Here is a 17148-nt window from a genome sequence, read left to right as displayed (position 1 = left end):
ACAGGTCATCTGTGGGAAGAGGTGGGGAGGCAGTATGTGGGTGCAGAGCTGGCTGGTGGGCAGATGGCAAACAGAAGAGAGCTCCTGTGTTTTCAAGAGAAGGAGGGGGGCGCCTGGGTGGCGCAGTCGTTGGGTGTCTGCCTTCGGCTCAGGGTGTGATCCCGGCGTTATGGGATTGAGCCCCACATCAGGCTCCTCCGCTATGAGCCTGCTTCTTCCTCTCCTACTCCCCCTGCTTGTGTTCCCTCTCTCACTGGCTGTCTATCTCTGTCAAATAAATAAAATCTTAAAAAAAAAAAAAAAAGAGAGAAGGAGGAAGCATGTCTCTGGCCGGGAGTGAGGATAGAGGAGGAGGCGTTGGGATTCAGGAAAGGGGACCTGTATGATTGAGGTATCTAGGGGAGAGACAGTGCACTAAGGACAGTATGAATGCAGCATTGGGCTGCGGGTGAGGTCTGTATGCCCAGTTCAGATATCACTTTCTTCAGAAAGCCTTCTGACTGCCAGACCAGGTCATTCCCTTGTTATAAGTCTCATAGGCCCTGTGGTGCTTCTCTGATACAGCCCTGATGACAACTGGAATGAAATACCAGCTGTATTCTTTAGTTCTTTAACCCCAGGCTCCCTCCCTAGACTGTAACCCCCCTGAAGACGTGAGCGGAGGCTGTCTGCTCCAGCGCTGTGTCTCAGCATCTCGTTCCTCCTGCATGGTAGTGTCTCAGTACAAAAGTATTAAATAGTTGAATGAACTAAGAAATAATGAATGAGAAAAGTCCCAGAAGTGGCATGCATGTTTTCTAGTCGGCCTAGATTTTTTTTTAATTTATTTATTTTTAGAGAGAGTGCCCCAATGCGAGCAGAGAGAGGGGGAGAGGGAGAGGAAGAGAGAGAATCTCAAGCCGACTCCTTGCTGAGCCTGGAGCCTTCCCAGAGCTCAATAGAACCCTGAGAGCATGACTGGAGCTGAAACCAAGAGTCCCAGCTCAACCGACTGAGCCATCCCTGCGCCCCTAGTTGGCTTAGATTTCTGAAGCCGGCTGTCCGGCGTCCCGGGGTGATTATGGACACCCCCCCGCCCTTCACTGCCTCTCCCAGGGCATCGCTTTGCGGGTGCTGGGGCTTTAAGAGCCGGCAGAAACGGAGCCGGGTGCTGATTGGCGGTTTATTCTAACGCCGGAGGATGAGCTCATCCGCAGCCAATGACCAGGCGGCAGCCGGCCGTACCCCGCACCTGGCTGGAGGACGCAAGGCGGCACCTGCGGTGCACGGTCTCCCGCACGAGTGAAGGGGCGGTGGCGGCCGGGGTAGGTCCGGCCGCGCGGACCGAGCTCCCGGCTCGGGCAGGTACGGGGTTTGCCCGGCTCCTCCTCCGGGCCCCGGTCCTCCGGGCGAGGGCGTCCCCTCCTCTCACCCCCCAGCACGCTGCCCTCGGTCCCGCCGCGCGGGGTGGCCCACCTTGCGTGCCGGGACTCGCGGGGTGGCCCGGGGCCTGACTCGAGCAGCCCAGCCCCTCGGCCTTGGCACCCCCACCTCCCGCCCCCAACACAGGCCTCAGAGCTGCGGGTCCCGGGTGGCTGGGCGGAGCGAGGAGGGTGCGGCTTGCCTCCCCGCTTCCCTCCACCCCCTGGCCGCTTGCTGGCCGGGGTTCAGCTCCCGGCTGGCTTGGGGACGTGGGTTTCCCTTCCCGCCCCACTCCCCATCCTGTTCTGTCTATTCCCTCTCTCCACAGAGGCAGAGGTGGCCTAGTCTTGGGAGTTCAGGCCCTGCCCTTTTCAATGGGGCCTGAGAGAACACAGGTGCCCCTGAGCCGGGGCGGAGGCAGCTCTGCTGGCCTCCCTCAGAGCCCTTTCCTTTCCTGAAGCCACTGCTCTTATCCCCTTGGCCACTTGTGTCACACACTGCTCAGGGAGCAGCTGCTATCAGGTTCCTGGAGGCCATGTGGCCTCCTGGCCTACTCAGAGCCAGGGTAGTGCTGCTGCCTCCCTGGGGCCGGGAGGCCCTCCTTCCTTTACCTCCACCTAGAATCCGTCACTCGGGCATCTCATTTGCCCACAGGTTTAAGGCCAGGCCTTGTGCCTAACTCTCTGCCAGGCTCTCCAGGCGGTCCTCACGTGCTGACCTCGAGCTCCAAAGGAAATGAAATAAAGCAGGGGCAATCTCCCGTTCAGGGAGGTGCGATTGAGCTGAACCCTGAAGGATAAATGAAATTCCTGTAGGAGGAGTAGGACCAGGAGAACAGGCAGGATGGAGGGAACAGTGTGAGGAACAGCCTTGGCTTGTGGCCAACATGTTTACTATGTGCTAGATACCCGTTTGTCTGTGAGACCTCAGGAAGGCAGTTCTGGATCACAGATATCCCCAGCTCTCTCCAGTGCTCAAGACATACCTGTTGATCTGAATTTGGACTGAAAGGAAGAGCCCCGAGCATGTTATTATTCTGTTATCACCATTTAGAAAAGGTCTGGCCCTGTAGAGAGATGTTACCCACACTAGCTCTGATCCCTCCAGCCGTTGGAGGTATTAGTCTCCCAGTTTTCAGCTGAGGAAACCAGGGTACGGATGGGGTGTTGTTCCCAGCTGGGGCCTCCCTAGGGCGTCTCTTTATTTCAGGTCACCTCCACAGGACAGCAGCCATGAGCCTGGTGGCCTGCGAGTGCCCTCCGGGCCCCGGCCTGGAGCCTGAGCCTTGTTCCCGAGCACGGTCCCAGGCCCGTGTGTACCTGGAGCAGATTCGTAACCTGGTGGCCCCCGGGGCCCCCGACATGACCAAGCGTGACTACCTGGTGGATGCAGCCACGCAGATCCGGCTGGCCCTGGAGCGCGATGTCAGTGAGGACTACGAGGCAGCCTTCAACCACTACCAGAACGGCGTGGACGTGCTGCTGCGCGGCGTGCACGGTGAGCACCCGGCCAGCCGGGGGCGGGAGCCGCTGGGGAAGGGCCAGCTTGGGGCTCGCCCTGTCCTCTGTCCGTCTGCGCCGGGTGAGCAGGGCTCCAGGCTGGCCCCGCAGGGCCTCTGGGACGGACAGTCATAACAGGGGGCCTGTGTGAGCGGTTCCTGTATGCCAGACACTGGTCTCAGGGTCTACCTCACAGTAATGGAGATGACCATGTGCGTTGTTGATGTCGTATGTAGGAACCATTTTTATGCCCATTTTCCAGATACGAAACTGAGGTGCCAGGCAGTTAAATTACTTGCTTAAGTTTCCGTAGCTCTCAGCGACAGAGCTGAGAGGTTTGAACAGTTGGGGCTCGACAGGCTGGGCACTGACCCCCGTACACTTGTCTGTCCGTGGAGCGGAGCGGGGCTCCTGCCCACTGGGGGCTTGCGTTACAAGGGGGGAGACTAAAGAGATTAATGGTGGATAATTACCTCTCAGGTGGGAAGAGCAATGAGGCGGACATGAGGGGAGAGAAGAGAGAAAGGGAAGCCAGGCTGGGCTGGCGTAGGGTGTTTTCTAGAAGTCAGAAGTTTAATCTGAGCGCTGAAGGACAGCGTGTTGTCCAGCCGAAGGGCCAGGTGGTGCTCCGGAGAGAGAGAGCATCCCATTCAGGGCAGAGTGGGGCATTGCCTCTCCAGGGGAGAGGCCGGCCCTGAGGCCAGGTGGAGATCCCTGAGGCGGTGGGGGATAGGAGTCGGGCCCTGCTTCCTGCTTCTTACCCCGCTGCCAAAGAGCCCCCCAAGGCCGGGGCTTCCAACTGCCCAGTGAATTCGTTCCTCTTCCCATCCCAGTCCCCTCTCCGGCCTTTTCACGCTGGGCATCCGAGAGGGCACAGAGGCATTCTCTGGGAGCTTCTGTCTCCTCCTCCAAAAACGGACCGGGAAGTCCCCACTCTGTTCCTTCCCGGGGTGCGAGGCAGCCTGCGGCCAGTGGGTGCAGCTGTGAAGTGCAGGAGACCGGGGGCGACGGCGGTTCCCAGCCTGTCCCTCCATCTTCTTCTTCGTCCCCACCTGCTGGTTTCCCCCCAGAGGAGGGCTGGGGAACCGGTGTGGGGGCCCCGTCTGCAGACCAGCCTCAGAAGTAGGCTCTCTCTCCTGTGGAGGGCAGAGGGTGGGGAGCTGGAACCCCAGCCCTCCAGGGCCAGGCTGGGTCCTGGTAACCCCCTTACCCCACAGTTGACCCCAACAAGGAGCGATGCGAGGCTGTGAAGCTGAAGATTACCAAGTACCTGCGGCGGGCCGAGGAGATCTTCACATGTCACCTGCAGAGGACCCTGGGCGGTGGCACGAGCCCCGGCACGGTGAGGAGACCGCGCCCCAGAGGCCTGAGGGCTCTGGGGGGAGAGAACTGAGGCCCCCACCCCACGGGTCGGAGGGCTGTCACCTCCTGTCCTGGGCTGCGGGGCAGGGCAGGTGGAGGAGTGTGCCAGGGACAGGGCTGTCCCCCCACGGTTCTGCTGGCTCCCAACGTCTCCCACACCCAGCTAGTGCCTTGTCTTCACACACTGAGTGAATCATCTCCAGGCCAGTCTCACCCCCGCCAAGGGTAAACGCACGCACCTCTGGACTCACGCACGGCTCCTGCACAAGCTTCACGTGCACACACTCGAAGTTTCCCACATCTGTGGGAGGTTGACTGGGTCTCAGCGAGCACAGCTGACCCTTGGACAAGATGGGTTTGAACCGCGTGGGTCCACGTCTAGTCGGAGTTTTTCGATAAATACGCCACAGTGTTGGGAATGTATTTTCTCTCCCGCATCTTGTGAGGCTGCTTCTCCCCGAAGCAGGGGCCTGGGCCACGTGCCTGGGTCTTCCGCGCATGTTCCCTGAGACCCCCATGTGCCCGGGTTCGCTCCCCACCTCTGGGAGCACCTGCCTCGTATGGGTGGGGCTTTCAAGACTGGGGAGGTCTGATTCCCTGCGCCTGGGAGGAGGGCGGGCGGGGGGCGGAGTGTAGAGGGCAGTCAGGGTGCCAGTCAGGGCCAGCTTCTCTGCTCCCTGTGAGGTGCGGGCTCCGTGGACCCCAGTTCTGCCCCTGGTGCCCCCTGCTGTCTTGGCAGCTGGAGGACAGCTGGGCCCTGAGTCTGTGGGGTCTGTCTCCCACCTCTGCAGGGTTTCAGCAGCCTGAGGCTCCGGCCCATCCGCGCGCTGAGCTCTGCCCTGGAGCAGCTGAGGGGCTGCAGGGTGGTTGGGGTCATTGAGAAGGTGAGTGAGCTGACGGCCATGGTTTTCCTGCCAAAGGAGATGGTGCAGGCAGATGGGGATGGTGGGTGGGGAGAAGGGGCTGGAAAGGGGTCAGCGGGTCCCAGGGGAGGAGAGCAGCTGTGTCCGGTGGCTCCCCACCCTTCTCTCACCCCAGCACATATCAGTCAGCTCCTGGAGAGGAAGAAGGGAACAGAAGAGGCAAATAGTCCCTTTCCCGCAGCTCAGGCAGACAGCCCCTCCCTCCGAGATTCAAGACAGAAGCCGGAGAAGCAGTGCCCAGGGCGCCCGGCCAGCACACACTGCCCTGCTCTCTCCCCCTTCCGCTTCCCACAGGCCCCCACCCACACTCCCTATGCGCCCCAGGGCTGCGGCCAGAGTCTCCCCACCAAGTATCGCTGAGGAGTCCCTGTGGTGGGAATGTGCACTGCTCTCCAGAAGCCTGTCCTGCAGAGGGTCCCAGCCCCCAGAGGGGGCCTTGGCACCCCCACCCTCATCCTGACCCCGTCTGAGCCCCTTTCCCTTCATGTGGGGCAGGCAGGGAGCTAGGAGCGGCCATGGCGACCTGCACGTGGGACGCTCATCAGAGTGGGGGAGACGGAAGGACAGACAGTTGGGTCAAATGAGATCTGGGCCAGCATTCGGCTGCCCTCTGCCCCAACCCAGGCCGCACCTGAGTAGTTCCCAGTGCGGTTCTTTCTCAAACTGGCTGTTCATCGGAATCACCTGGGGAGCTTCCTAAAAAGTGAGGCCTGGGCCCCACCCCAGGCCTGTTGAGTCAGAGTTTCCAGGGTTGAGCCGAGGCATCTGTAATTTAAACACTCCTGGGGGGATTTTGCCGGGCCTGGGAGCCCGCAGAGGACGCCTGCTGCAGGCACCGTGCGGCCACGGCAAACCCCTTCACCTCCCCGTCGGTTTCTTCATCTGTAAGCGGGGTAAGAATCCTCCCCCGCAAGGGGGCATGTGGGAACTAAAATGAAACAATTTTTGGGAAAGGCCTGGCACACGCTGAAACATTTGATACGTGTTTGATGGCTCTGAATGCTAGTGACAAGGGCGGGCGGGAGGCGTGCAGGCTTCCCGTCCCCCAGCCGTGCTCCAGCTGCTTCCCCAGGTCCCTGGAACAGGCCCCAGTCTGTCAGCCAAGGCCAGGCCAGCTTCCATCTGCCTTCCCTCCAACTGCGCTCGTCTGTGTGGCCCCAGCCAAGCACAGCGGCTCCCACAGACCGGCCGGGCGGTGACTGCCACCACCTTTCCCTCGAGTGGGATCCCGCTGAAGGATAGGTGGTGTGGAGAGAGGGGTTCCAGGTCCAGCAGTGTGGGTTACAGGGAGTTAAAGTGATACGACTTTGTTTTTTTGATTATAGGCATTTGCAGAGCTTTGGGGATGCAAATGTATACCATGAATTTCCGAGAAGGAGGTCTGTGATAGAATTTCCCGAATTTGTTTGACCCCAGGACACGCGTATGCAAAGCATTTTCCACATCCAGTATTCTAAGGCCTGTGCGTGTGGAAAGCACAAATTAAGGCCAAGCCCAACCCTTCTGTTTTGAGATTGTCTCTCTTTCCTTTTTTACCCTTTCTTGGGCACCCAGCTTACCTACTCCACTCCCTTCGGAGATCCTGCTTCCCTTTCCTGTGTCATTTCCAAGTCGGGAACACCATCTTCCCCAAATTAGGAGAGATGTTAGGGCCCCTGGGCCCAGGTCCCTGCAGCCAGGCCTGAATATGCTATCCAGGAGCCCCATTCCACAGCCCTGCCCAGGCAGATCCTGGCGGAAGGGAAGGGCAGCTCGGGCCAGCAGCCCTCAGGGCCGGGCCAGGGCCAAGGGCCTGCTCTGGAAGCCTGGAGTGCCCCGGGAGATGCCCAGCTGGGAGGTGAACTGGGCTGGGAGAGGGATGCCTAGGGGCTAAGGAGGTGCTGGCAGGGGGAGGGGGTTGCCGGGAGCTGTGAGGTAGGGGGCTCAGGGACTAGATGGGTCTCTGGCTAGAATACCCAGGGGTTTGTTCTCAGGGAGCATGGGGGGCCTGAGAGCTATCACCACATGTTTGCTGAGCGTCATGTAGGAGCCAGGGATGGGGAAGAAAAAGAAAGCCATCCAAGTCACTTCTTGTTTTTTTGGCCCAGACACAGGGGTGTTTTTTAAAATTATCGTTACTTACCAACATTTGAAAATTGGCAGGTTTGATACAGAAGTCCAGATTTCCTGCTTCTGCAAAATTGGAAGATCTGGGAATGCTGGCTCCCATTCTCGCGTGGCAGCAAGGAGTCGGGGGCGGGGGGGTGCCGGTTTTAATGGGACACCAGTCCTCTGGTTTGCTCTTGTCCCTGCCCTGCCCCTTTGGTTCCCATCCCAGGCCCCTGTGGGCCTTGGAGTTGGAGAATCTGTTTGGAACTTTTGGACTTGGCTTGCGCCATGAGAGAGTCCTCCTGGGATTTTGATACTTCGGGCATTTTTAAAGAAAGGGTTAATGTGTTTCACTGAAGCTTTCATTGTTGCATGTCCCAGGATCTCAGGGGGTATCTTTAAAAAAAAAACAAACCCTTTATAAAAAGGCAAAAAAGGGGGCACCCAGAACGCCTCCCACCTTCCAAATGGCAACAGTCACCTGACGTAAGGCACATTCTCATTTGCAAAACTGTTGCATTAAACCCTCTCAGTTGCCCTGGGGAAAAAAAGCACTAGACTGGGCAGCCCATCCCCTGTCATTAGCCACCTAAGACTACTGGAGTTACAATTAGTTAAATATTCTGCTTCTCATTCACACCAACCACGTTTCAAGGGCTTGATAGCCTTTCATATGGTTAATGGCTTCTGTATTGGACAGTGCAGACATATATTTCTTTCATGTTCTATTGGACAGTGCTGCATTTTATTATTTTAAGGTATTTATTTATTTGAGAGAGAGCAAGTGTGCGCGCAGGGGTGGGGCGAGGGACCCAAGCAGACTCCAAGCTGAGCACAGAGCCTGATGCAGGACTCCATCTCCCGACCCTGAGCTCATGACCTGAGCTGAAATCAAGAGTCGGACAGTCAAGCGACTGACCCACCCTGGCGCCCTGGACGGTGCTGCATTTTAATAATGGTCTTACAGAAAATGAAACGGAGGTTCCTAAGGTCAAATGACTAGTGCTCTGTCCCCCGTAGCACTGAGCAAAAGAGGAAGGGGATTGTTTTGCTTGCTTGCTTTAAGGGGAAAATACCCCCTCTGAGCTTGAGATATAAAAGAGAAAGGAATTTGAAACTATATATACATTCCCCACCATCCTACTAGCTCCAAGATAATTGCTATTAATGTTTTGGTCTCATTCTTTCTCGATAGATGGGGTGTGTGCACGCGTGTGCGTGCATTAAATATGTGTATGTCATATGTGTGTGTGTGTATATATACTTAAACACACTTGTTCCAGCGTACTGATCAGGTTTTGTATCTGGCTTCCCCAGCCTTCCCTGCTGGTTTTTTGGACTGTCTCTGAGAGGACCTTAGCCAGGACAAGGTGGTAGGGAATTCCACTTGGCAAGGGACAGTGGGGAATTATCCAGGGTGTCAGTATTTGTGGGAAACTCGATTCTCCTAAATGACCCCAGAGTTTTCTTTCTTGCTTTTTCAAGCATTGCACAAATTTGGTCAAGTTGCTGGGACCGGACTGGGTTCCGTCTCTGGCTTTCGGAGGAGAGACCTCTGGCGGTCAGAAGGCATGCGTCACTGCTGCCTCGGGAAGGGCACTGACGGGGGAGCTGAGGCTCAGAGGGGAGGGCAGGTGCCATGGTCACCTGGCTGTGCCCTCCTTGCAGGTCTCCAGGACTCTGGGATCAGCCCTGCCTGGATTCAAATCCTGCCTCTACTGCTTTTTAGCAGTGACTATAGGTAACCTACCTCTCTGAACCTCAACTTCTTCATCAATAAAATGGGTCACTAATCATACTCACCTGGTAGGGCTCTGGGGCTAAAATTAAATAATCTACATAAAGCATGTAGCGCAGAGTAAGTGCTCTGTAGCCAGCATGGGGCTTCCCTACAACAATGTTAGGAACAGTCACTACAGATTATTGAGGGAGGGCATGTGACGTGGCAGGTGCAGGCCGCCGTTAGACTTGTCTGCTGGAAGAGAGTCCTGCTGACCTAAGGGAGGTACTGCTGCGACCCCATTTTGCAGCTGAGCAAGGTTCAGAGAGGCAGTGCGATGTGGCAAAAGGGTAACTGGCGTTCTCCTGGCCTTTATAGAAATAAAGGGCCTTTTTTTTTTTTAAAAGATTTTACTTATTTCTTTGACACAGAGAGAGCACAAACGGGGGGAGCGGCAGGCAGAGGGAGAGGGAGAAGCAGGCTCCCTGCTGAGCCAGGAGCCCGATATGGGGCTCGATCCCAGGACCCTGAGATCACAACCTGAGCCACCGAAGTGCCCACAAAGGGCCTATTTATGGCGTCAACAAACCAGTGATGAGGGAAGGTGGGCATTTGTAATTCCTGTTTGGTAGATGAGAAAATCCGTTCACTTGCCCAAGATTTAAACCCAGTGCCCCTTTCTCACCCCAATCTTGGGATGCGGCCTTTGTGACTGCCCAGTGGCCTGGCCTCAGTGGGAGGTGCCCACCTGCCACCAAGGGGAGTGTCTGCAGGGTGGGCAGACAGCCGAGTCACCTCAGGGTGCTGGTCTTGCCCGCATAGGCCCCTCACTTGGCCAAATCTTCTGCCTTCCCGCCCCAACACGCTCTGCTCTCTCCTGTGGCTGGGGTCCACCCCTGCCCGCCACAGAGATGAGTCAAGGGCCCAACTCCAAACAAGGCCCAGACCCAGCGATTGGCATGTTGCTGCCTTGAACCAAAAGCAACGGAGAAGGGGGCTGCTCTCCACAGACGCCTCCAGAAAGAAAGACTATTTAAAAGGGGGGAGGGGCAGGCAGGGGAAGGGACCCAAAGGAGCATGCCAATCCTGTGTTCCTGGGCACGGTCGGCCCATGGCTGACCTTGGGCCACACTCTCAGAGCCTCAGCCACTTCACCTGTAAAATAAGAGATCAGAGAGGCGACTGGCTCTGAGGTCCCGCCCAGCCATGACGCCCTCAAACCCTGCGGCCGGACCACACATGTATGAAGGGACTCCGCCATCCCTGCTCTGTGCGGGACTCTGGGATTACGGAGCTGGCAGGGTGGTCACTCCCTCCCATTGCTCACAGCCCGGTGGGGAGACAGGAAACTAGACGCTGTGATAGGGCCCCCTCAGGGTGAGCCCAGAGAGCACAGGAGACAGAGCAGCTGACCTGAGGGCTGGCACCAGAGCTAATCCTTCAGGTCACACGGAAGTGGGTGAGCAGGACAGGACTGATGTCAACTCGGTGGGGGCCCAGCGACACACTCTGCACCGCTCCAGCCTGCCCTCCTCCTTGCCCTGGAGTGAGGGAACTGGGGGCTGGGGCTTGGGCCGTGGAGCCCCAGAAACTAGCCTGTGCCTTGACTGGTGCCTCTTGGTCCTTGGCAGGTGCAGCTGGTCCAGGACCCGGCGACCGGAAGGACCTTCGTGGTAAAGGCAGGTGCCACTTAGTTCCCCGCTATTCGGCATTCCCCCTGGGCCTTTCTCACCGCTCTTGGAAACCCCTGCCCTCTGGGGACCCTCCCACCCAGAGCCCATATCTGAGGACCAGGCTCCCTCCAAATCCAAAAGCTGCTTGTTCTGTCCCCGAGCACGTCCCCCGCCTCCCAGACACACATACTGCCTCATCCTTGTTTGCAGGGTGGAGGGCCTGGGTTCCATGGTGGGAGTAGGGGTGAGGGTCAGGTCAGGAACTGGGGGGAGGCAGTTGTTCCTCGGGGTGGCTTCTGTCCCCCAGCATCTGTTTCCCCTAACGCCAGGCTAGGCCGTCCCCCCGCAGGGCACCGTCTGCTCTGAGCCCCGCTGACCTGCCTGCCCTCTCCCCAGAGCCTGTCCAGGTGTCATACAGCGAACCGGGAGCGGCTGACCATCATCCCGCGCGGCGTCCCCTACATGACCAAGCTGCTTCGCTACTTTGTGAGCGAGGACTCCATCTTCCTGCAGCTGGAGCACGTGCAAGGTGGGGACCTCGGGGACCCCGTCAGCTCCTCAGGTCCTTGGCATGTCCTCTTATGCCAAGCACGAGGAGGGGGTAACTTGCATTAGACGTGCAGCACTGAGTGGGGGACCCAGGTTTTCTGGGGGGGAGGATGGCAGGATCGGGCTGGGGCCGGGCCTCTGGGTGGTGCTCGGGGCGGGGTGGGGGGGGGAGGCAGGGGACGTCTTGAGAAGAAGGTTCACGTCTCGGACCGTGAGAGGGCATTGAGGCACATGTCCCCTTTCTCGCCATTTCCTCCAGCTTGGGCTCTTTTCATTTTTCTAGTCTGTGGCCACATGGGATGGTGGCACCTGAGGCTGTGAGGACAGCAGTGGGGCCGTGGAGCAGATATTTATCGATCACCCTAGTGATTTTTTTTTAAATGAGGGACGCATCCTTGGGTAATGACATTGAGTCACTGCAGGTCCAGGTCCGGCCGCCTTTTATTTTACTTGCTTAAATTTCATAATACTGTTCTCCCTAAAGAGTAAAAAATTACAATATATTGAGCAGGGGAGAACCTACCGCCCAGAGGGCATTCCGGGCTGAGGAGGGAGGGGCACAGGGAACATGTGGAAGACAGAGGGGCCATGCTGTGCGGAGGGGAGGCAGGAGTAGGGGACCTGGTGTCCACGCTCTTCTCCTCCCCTGCCCCTCTGCACGGCCCAGGAGGCACGCTCTGGTCCCACCTGCTCTCCCAGGAGCAGCCCCAACAGTCTGGGGTCAAGTCCGGCTCCAGCCCAGAGAGGATGAAGGCTCCGCTCAACTCACCCCTCGGCCTCCAGACCCCAGCACTGCTCTCTATGGGACCCACCCGCCTGCAGGACAGAATCCTTCAGGAGCCTCCACGGACTTCCCGGGGCCTTCCCCCAGCCAGGGAGGCCCCACCCATCACTTTCCAGAGAGAGGCTGAAGGTGACCCCTCTGCCAGGACCCATACTTCCCGCCCCTCGGACCTACCAAAGGCCCCGGGTGGCCGCTTGTACCTCCAAGCCAAGCGGCGGCCTGGCCAGAGCTCAGATGGGAGGCCGTCTTGGGGGCTCCCCTGGGTTCATCAGGGGGCGGTCCGGGTGTTGGGGGCCTGTGGCCGAGGCAAGAGTCCCAGCCGCCCCTTAGCCGAGAGGGCGCGCCCGAGCTCTGGCCGCGGCGCCTGGAGGGTGGAGGAAGAGCAGGTGAAGCAGTGGGCGGCCGAGACCCTGCTGGCCCTGGAGGCGCTGCACCAGCAGGGGGTGCTGTGCCGAGACCTCAACCCCCGGAACCTGCTCTTGGACCAGGCAGGTAGGCGCCTGGGCCCGGGGTGGGGAGGGGATTAGGCTGCCCTCACCCCACCTCACCTCTCACATGGGGCCCCCAAAACCTCCAGACAGAGGAGAGGTCCCCAACGTCCAGGGGCCCTCTGAGGTCATCTGCTTCCCCTGCCTCCCCCTGGCCTCTTCACAAGGGGCTCTGCCGAGTCTGGTTGGCTGAAGTTGAGCCTGAGTCCAGGGCGGCAGCTCCTAGAATGCCTGGTTGTCTCTGGGCCTTCGGGGACCAGGCCCCAGGGAGGCTCTGCCCAGTGTGGCCACTGGCTCCTGCTTCGTGCCTGCTGGGGGACGCCCCGGAATCCCCCCTGCCGAGCCACCTGCTCTATGACCACTAACCACAATTTTTGTCCACCCTTTTTCCTCCCTACACACACTGGCTGAGAAGGTCACATCCGGCTCACGTATTTTGGCCAGTGGTCCGAGGTGGAGCCCCACTACTGCAGGGAGGCCTTGGACAATCTCTACAGTGCCCCAGGCAAGAAGGGAGGAGGGGCGGGGGGGCCCGAGATCTTGGGTGCCTCTGTGGGTTGAGCCGTGGGGCTGTGGATGACGGAGGGAGGGGGCCGTGTCCGGGTAGGAGGGGCAGAGTGGAGACCAGCCCTCTTGGGTGAGGCTGGGACGAGTATGTTCTTATTCCTACAGAGGTGGGGGGCATTTCTGAGCTGACGGAAGCCTGTGACTGGTGGAGCTTTGGGTCGCTGCTGTATGAATTGCTGACTGGAACGGTGAGTAGCTGTGCAGGGCATGGAGCCCTGGTGGGGAGCGCAGGATGGGCTCGGCGTGGTCCAACCAGCCAGGGTCGGGGCTGAGGCTACCTCGCTCTCCAAGACTGGCTTGTTCCCTCCCCCGCGGCTGCCCCCACCCAGGTCACGGACACACTGAGCACCCCGCCCCACAAGCGGCTATCACTAGTGAGACTGTCGTCAACTTCGGTAAATGAGAGTCGAGCTGGGCTAGTTAAGGTTTCCAGAGGAGAATACCTGGGTGGTCTGGAGGGAGGGTGGAATTTGACACAACCCTTCTCCCTGGAAGGCCACTGAATCATCCCCCCAGCTTCTCCCCACTGCTTATTCCCCCTACCCATGCCCGTCTGGGCTGTAAGCTCCAGATTTTGGCTGAAGGACAGCAGCCTCTGCCCTCTGGGCTCCTCCACGAGCTCAGCGTCACACGAGCTGGTGAGGCCAGGCAGCAAGGGAAATCCCAGACTACGGTTGAGCGGGAAAGGACAGGAGCGGATGAAGCGTCTTCTGACATCTGTCCTGGCGCCCTCTTGCTAGACAGCCTCTGACAGCCCCAAGAGTGGGGTTCTCTCCTGTTAGCCTCCCCCACTTCTCCAGCCCAGGGCTCCTGGCCTTCCTCCTGGTTGCACCTTGCAGCCCTGCCTGGTCCCCGGAAGTCCTCTCCCTGCTCCAGTGCCGCAGGGTTCTGGAGCGCAGAGTGCACCTGGCCTTGGCCCTGCCAGTGGCCGACCACGGCCTGCTGTGGAGATTTGCTTTCTGTAAGGAGACAAGTTCCACTGCCGTTCCTGACCGAGTGCCTGCCCTGAATGCAACCCAAGATCGATGCTTCTGGCAGGCTTGGAGCCAGAGGGACCTGGGTTCAAACCCTGAACTAGGCCTACGTCCCTTTACTGCCCTGAGCCTGCTTTTTGACTTTAAAATGAAGATACTAGAACTTAGTTTGAGGGTTGTTGTGGAAATTATGGATAAGGGAGGTGAGGCATCTTCCACCACCTGGCGTTTAGTAGCTCCAAAGCAAACGACAGCCGTCGTCATTCCCCCGGACGTGACACGGGGAAGTAAATCCTGGCTTCCACGAGAGCGTGGGGTTGCCCCCATCCCTGTCTTCCCAGGCACTGTCGCAGAGCCACCCCTCAGGAATCCAGCCCCACACCCAGCTCCAGCTGCCCGAGTGGCTCAGTCGCCCAGCGGCCTCCCTGCTAACCGAGGTGAGTAGGACTGGCCTAGAGGCGGCAGCTGCTGGGCCCCAGGGTGGGTGCTGAGGGCACAGCCCCAGCGAGAACGACAGCCCCACAGGCTGGACGTCTGAGGAGGGTGCAGGAGGGTCAGGAGGACAACAAATCTGTAGACGCTGGGGGCCAAACACGTGTACCCCAGGTACCACTGGGAGTTCCGTGGGACCCCCGCCCCCCAGGTCAGCCCAGGCCTCGGCGAAGGGTCTGGGAAGGCTTGCCAAGCCCACTGGGCTTTTTTCCCCCACAGCTGCTGCAGTTCGATCCCGCCCAGCGCTTGGGTGCTGGCGGAGGTGGCGTCAGCAAGCTCAAGGCCCACCCCTTTTTCAGTACCACCCAGTGGAGCAAACTCGTGGGGTAAGAGGGGGCAGACTGGGACATGGAAGCGGCTGGACTAGTGTGATCTTCTCTCCCCTCTGCCTGCCCGTCTAAGCAGTGAGCTCGGGCGAAGGCAGCAGGGCAGCCGGCCTTCCTGCTCTGTGCCACTCCGGGCACCATCGTAACCATCGCCACTGCCCCGAAGGGCCTGGGCGTCCCCCCTTTCTGGTCACTGCTGAGGGGGAGGTACAGGGAGATCTCACCCAGCCGGGCAGCTCGGACCCCTCCACCCATCCACCCTCCAGCCATCCATCAGCAGATCTGTGTACGGACCGCACTACCGGGTGCCTTCCAGGGCACCAGCTCTCAGCTGCTGACCGCCTGCAGAGCGGAAGGCAAGGTTTCGTGACTCACTGGTGCCACGTGCTCCACTTGGGACACCTCCGGAGACTCCTCTCAGGATACGGGTCCATTGGCTCAGCGGACCCAAACCAGGGCTGCCCTGCCTGCTCATCTAAGCCGAGCAACTAGTGGGCCTCTTCCCTCCCAGGCTGTTCCTGCACGGGGTGGGAGGCTGGGGCCGCAGGGAGAAGTCTGTAGTGGGCAGGAGGCAAGGGGAGGGACGGGATGACCCACTCCCCACCCTGACCATGCCCCCTATCTTGTGATTTCAGATTGGAGAACAAAAGGCAGGCACAAGAGGGAAATACGGATAAGAAAAGGGGAGAGAGAGGAATGCAGTCTGCCACTCAGAGTCATTTTGAAAATAGAATAAAGAGCTCCCTCCCCCCTCCCACTAGTATGGAAAGGGGAGCCTACCCCCTGGGCCTCAACGCTGGAGCCACTATCCCACTTTGTACCCATTAGGATTCCCTTCTCAGGCATTTGTCCTATTTACCATTTTACATTTTTGTCTTGAGGGTCCATTCAATTCACCACCCACTGTGACTTCACAAAACACATGGAATGATTACCTAAGCTTTTAGCCGGAAGCAAAATGTTTCTGGTCCCTCAAGAGCTGGGGTAAGTAGTTACCCCAAAGAAAAACCCCCTCCCCAGGTTTGGGGGCCCTCTGATTCCCCTCAGGGCTCACCCTGTCTTGGGTGTGGTGCCTAAGAAGGAAATTTCCACCAGACCTCTGCCCCCAACACCTTCCTTCCAGTGTATCTCCAACACCACCAGGGGGTGCCTCTGACACCTCTCCAGTCTGGCTGTGAAGGGCCGATGCTAGGGACCACTCCTGCAGAGGGCACACAGGGGGAAACACAGCGTATGTGTGCTTTCCCTGGGGCTTCCCCATACCCCCCATCCCACGGCCCCCAATAAAGCCTGCCATTGCCTATGGTGTCCTTGCCTCCTGAATGTAACCAGAGCAGCCCTGCCAGAAGGGAGAGATTGGAAGGCTCCCCCGGATATGCTCCATGATCGTCAAGAGTGAGCTTGGAGTCCACTAGAAGGTAGGAAGCAGGGCTGGTGGTGAAGGGCATGCCAACCTGTGCCCGCAGAGCAGCTTTAAGCGGAGAGGAAGGGATGGCAGGTAGGGAGCCCTGGAATCCATGGGAAGGGGGGGGGCAGGACCCAGTGACCCCGGACATGGATGGTGGCTCCCATTAAACACAATTATGCTAAGGCCTGGTGGAGCCTGTCCACAAGTCTGTTCTGCGGCTACGCTAAGTCAGGCTGGACTGCTTCCAACCACTGCCACGGGAAGTGTGAGCTGCTTCTGGAACTTCTGGGCCTCATTCGTGCAACAAACACTTGCACACCTGATACTTGGCTGGGCCCTGAGTTCTGAACACTGGTGTCCCAGCCCTTATAGGGCTTATAGTCTACCTTGTTTTGACAAAATGGGGCTAATACCACCTCCTTTGTGGGTTTACTAGAAAGCTTCTAGCACCGAGCCCAGGACAGATTAATTCTTAAGTTCTGCCTTTTGTTGAACCCCTATTTTCCCCCACCTATTAACTCTAGTTCTGCCTCTGGAGCCACTTCGTTCCCGTGACAGACCTTCACCTAGACATGACATCACTGCAGGCCCAGCAGGTGGGGACGGTGTTTAAGCTCAGATGCCATATGCCTGTCACCTGCAGTCAACCTAGGTTAGCTCCCAGCCCTATCTGCTTGCCCTCCCGGACCACTGCTCCCAGGGGCTACCTACCCTCCTCTGTGCTCTGACCTCAAGCACCCTGTATACACGTGGCAGTCAAGGCCAAAATGCGGCATTGTCTAAGTTGCGCCCACCTCCTCAACCCATCCCGGAAATGCTGCAAGCCCCCACAAAAACGCTCACATCTGTTAGCGTTTGGTTCCCACCTTTGCGAAGCCACTGCGAAGTCTCTTC

The 17148-nt window shown here is 58.7% G+C and overlaps 1 protein-coding gene across 2 annotated transcripts; it reads left to right on the top strand.

Annotated features, from left to right (window-relative positions):
• Positions 1-1199: 1199 nt before the first annotated feature.
• Positions 1200-16152, top strand: RPS6KL1 (ribosomal protein S6 kinase like 1). Of its 2 annotated transcripts, XM_087856134.1 has the most exons (12): positions 1200-1344; positions 2611-2898; positions 4118-4242; positions 5054-5146; positions 10625-10672; positions 11063-11195; positions 11883-12491; positions 12903-12992; positions 13160-13242; positions 14370-14465; positions 14740-14846; positions 15482-16152. In XM_087856134.1, the coding sequence occupies exons 1-12, from the start codon at positions 1200-1202 to the stop codon at positions 15672-15674; spliced, it is 2010 nt and encodes a 669-aa protein (XP_087712260.1). In that variant the 3' UTR covers positions 15675-16152. The 2 variants fall into 2 exon arrangements, with proteins under 2 accessions (XP_087712260.1, XP_045663762.2); XM_045807806.2 differs by having other exon boundaries at positions 14740-15613.
• The last annotated feature ends 996 nt before the right edge of the window (positions 16153-17148 follow it).

Source organism: Ursus americanus, chromosome 26 (genome assembly GCF_024610735.1).
Source record: "Ursus americanus isolate L20-20 chromosome 26, mUrsAme1.1.p, whole genome shotgun sequence".
NCBI classification, from domain to species: domain Eukaryota; kingdom Metazoa; phylum Chordata; class Mammalia; order Carnivora; family Ursidae; genus Ursus; species Ursus americanus.
This window is presented reverse-complemented; position numbering and strand designations above follow the sequence as displayed.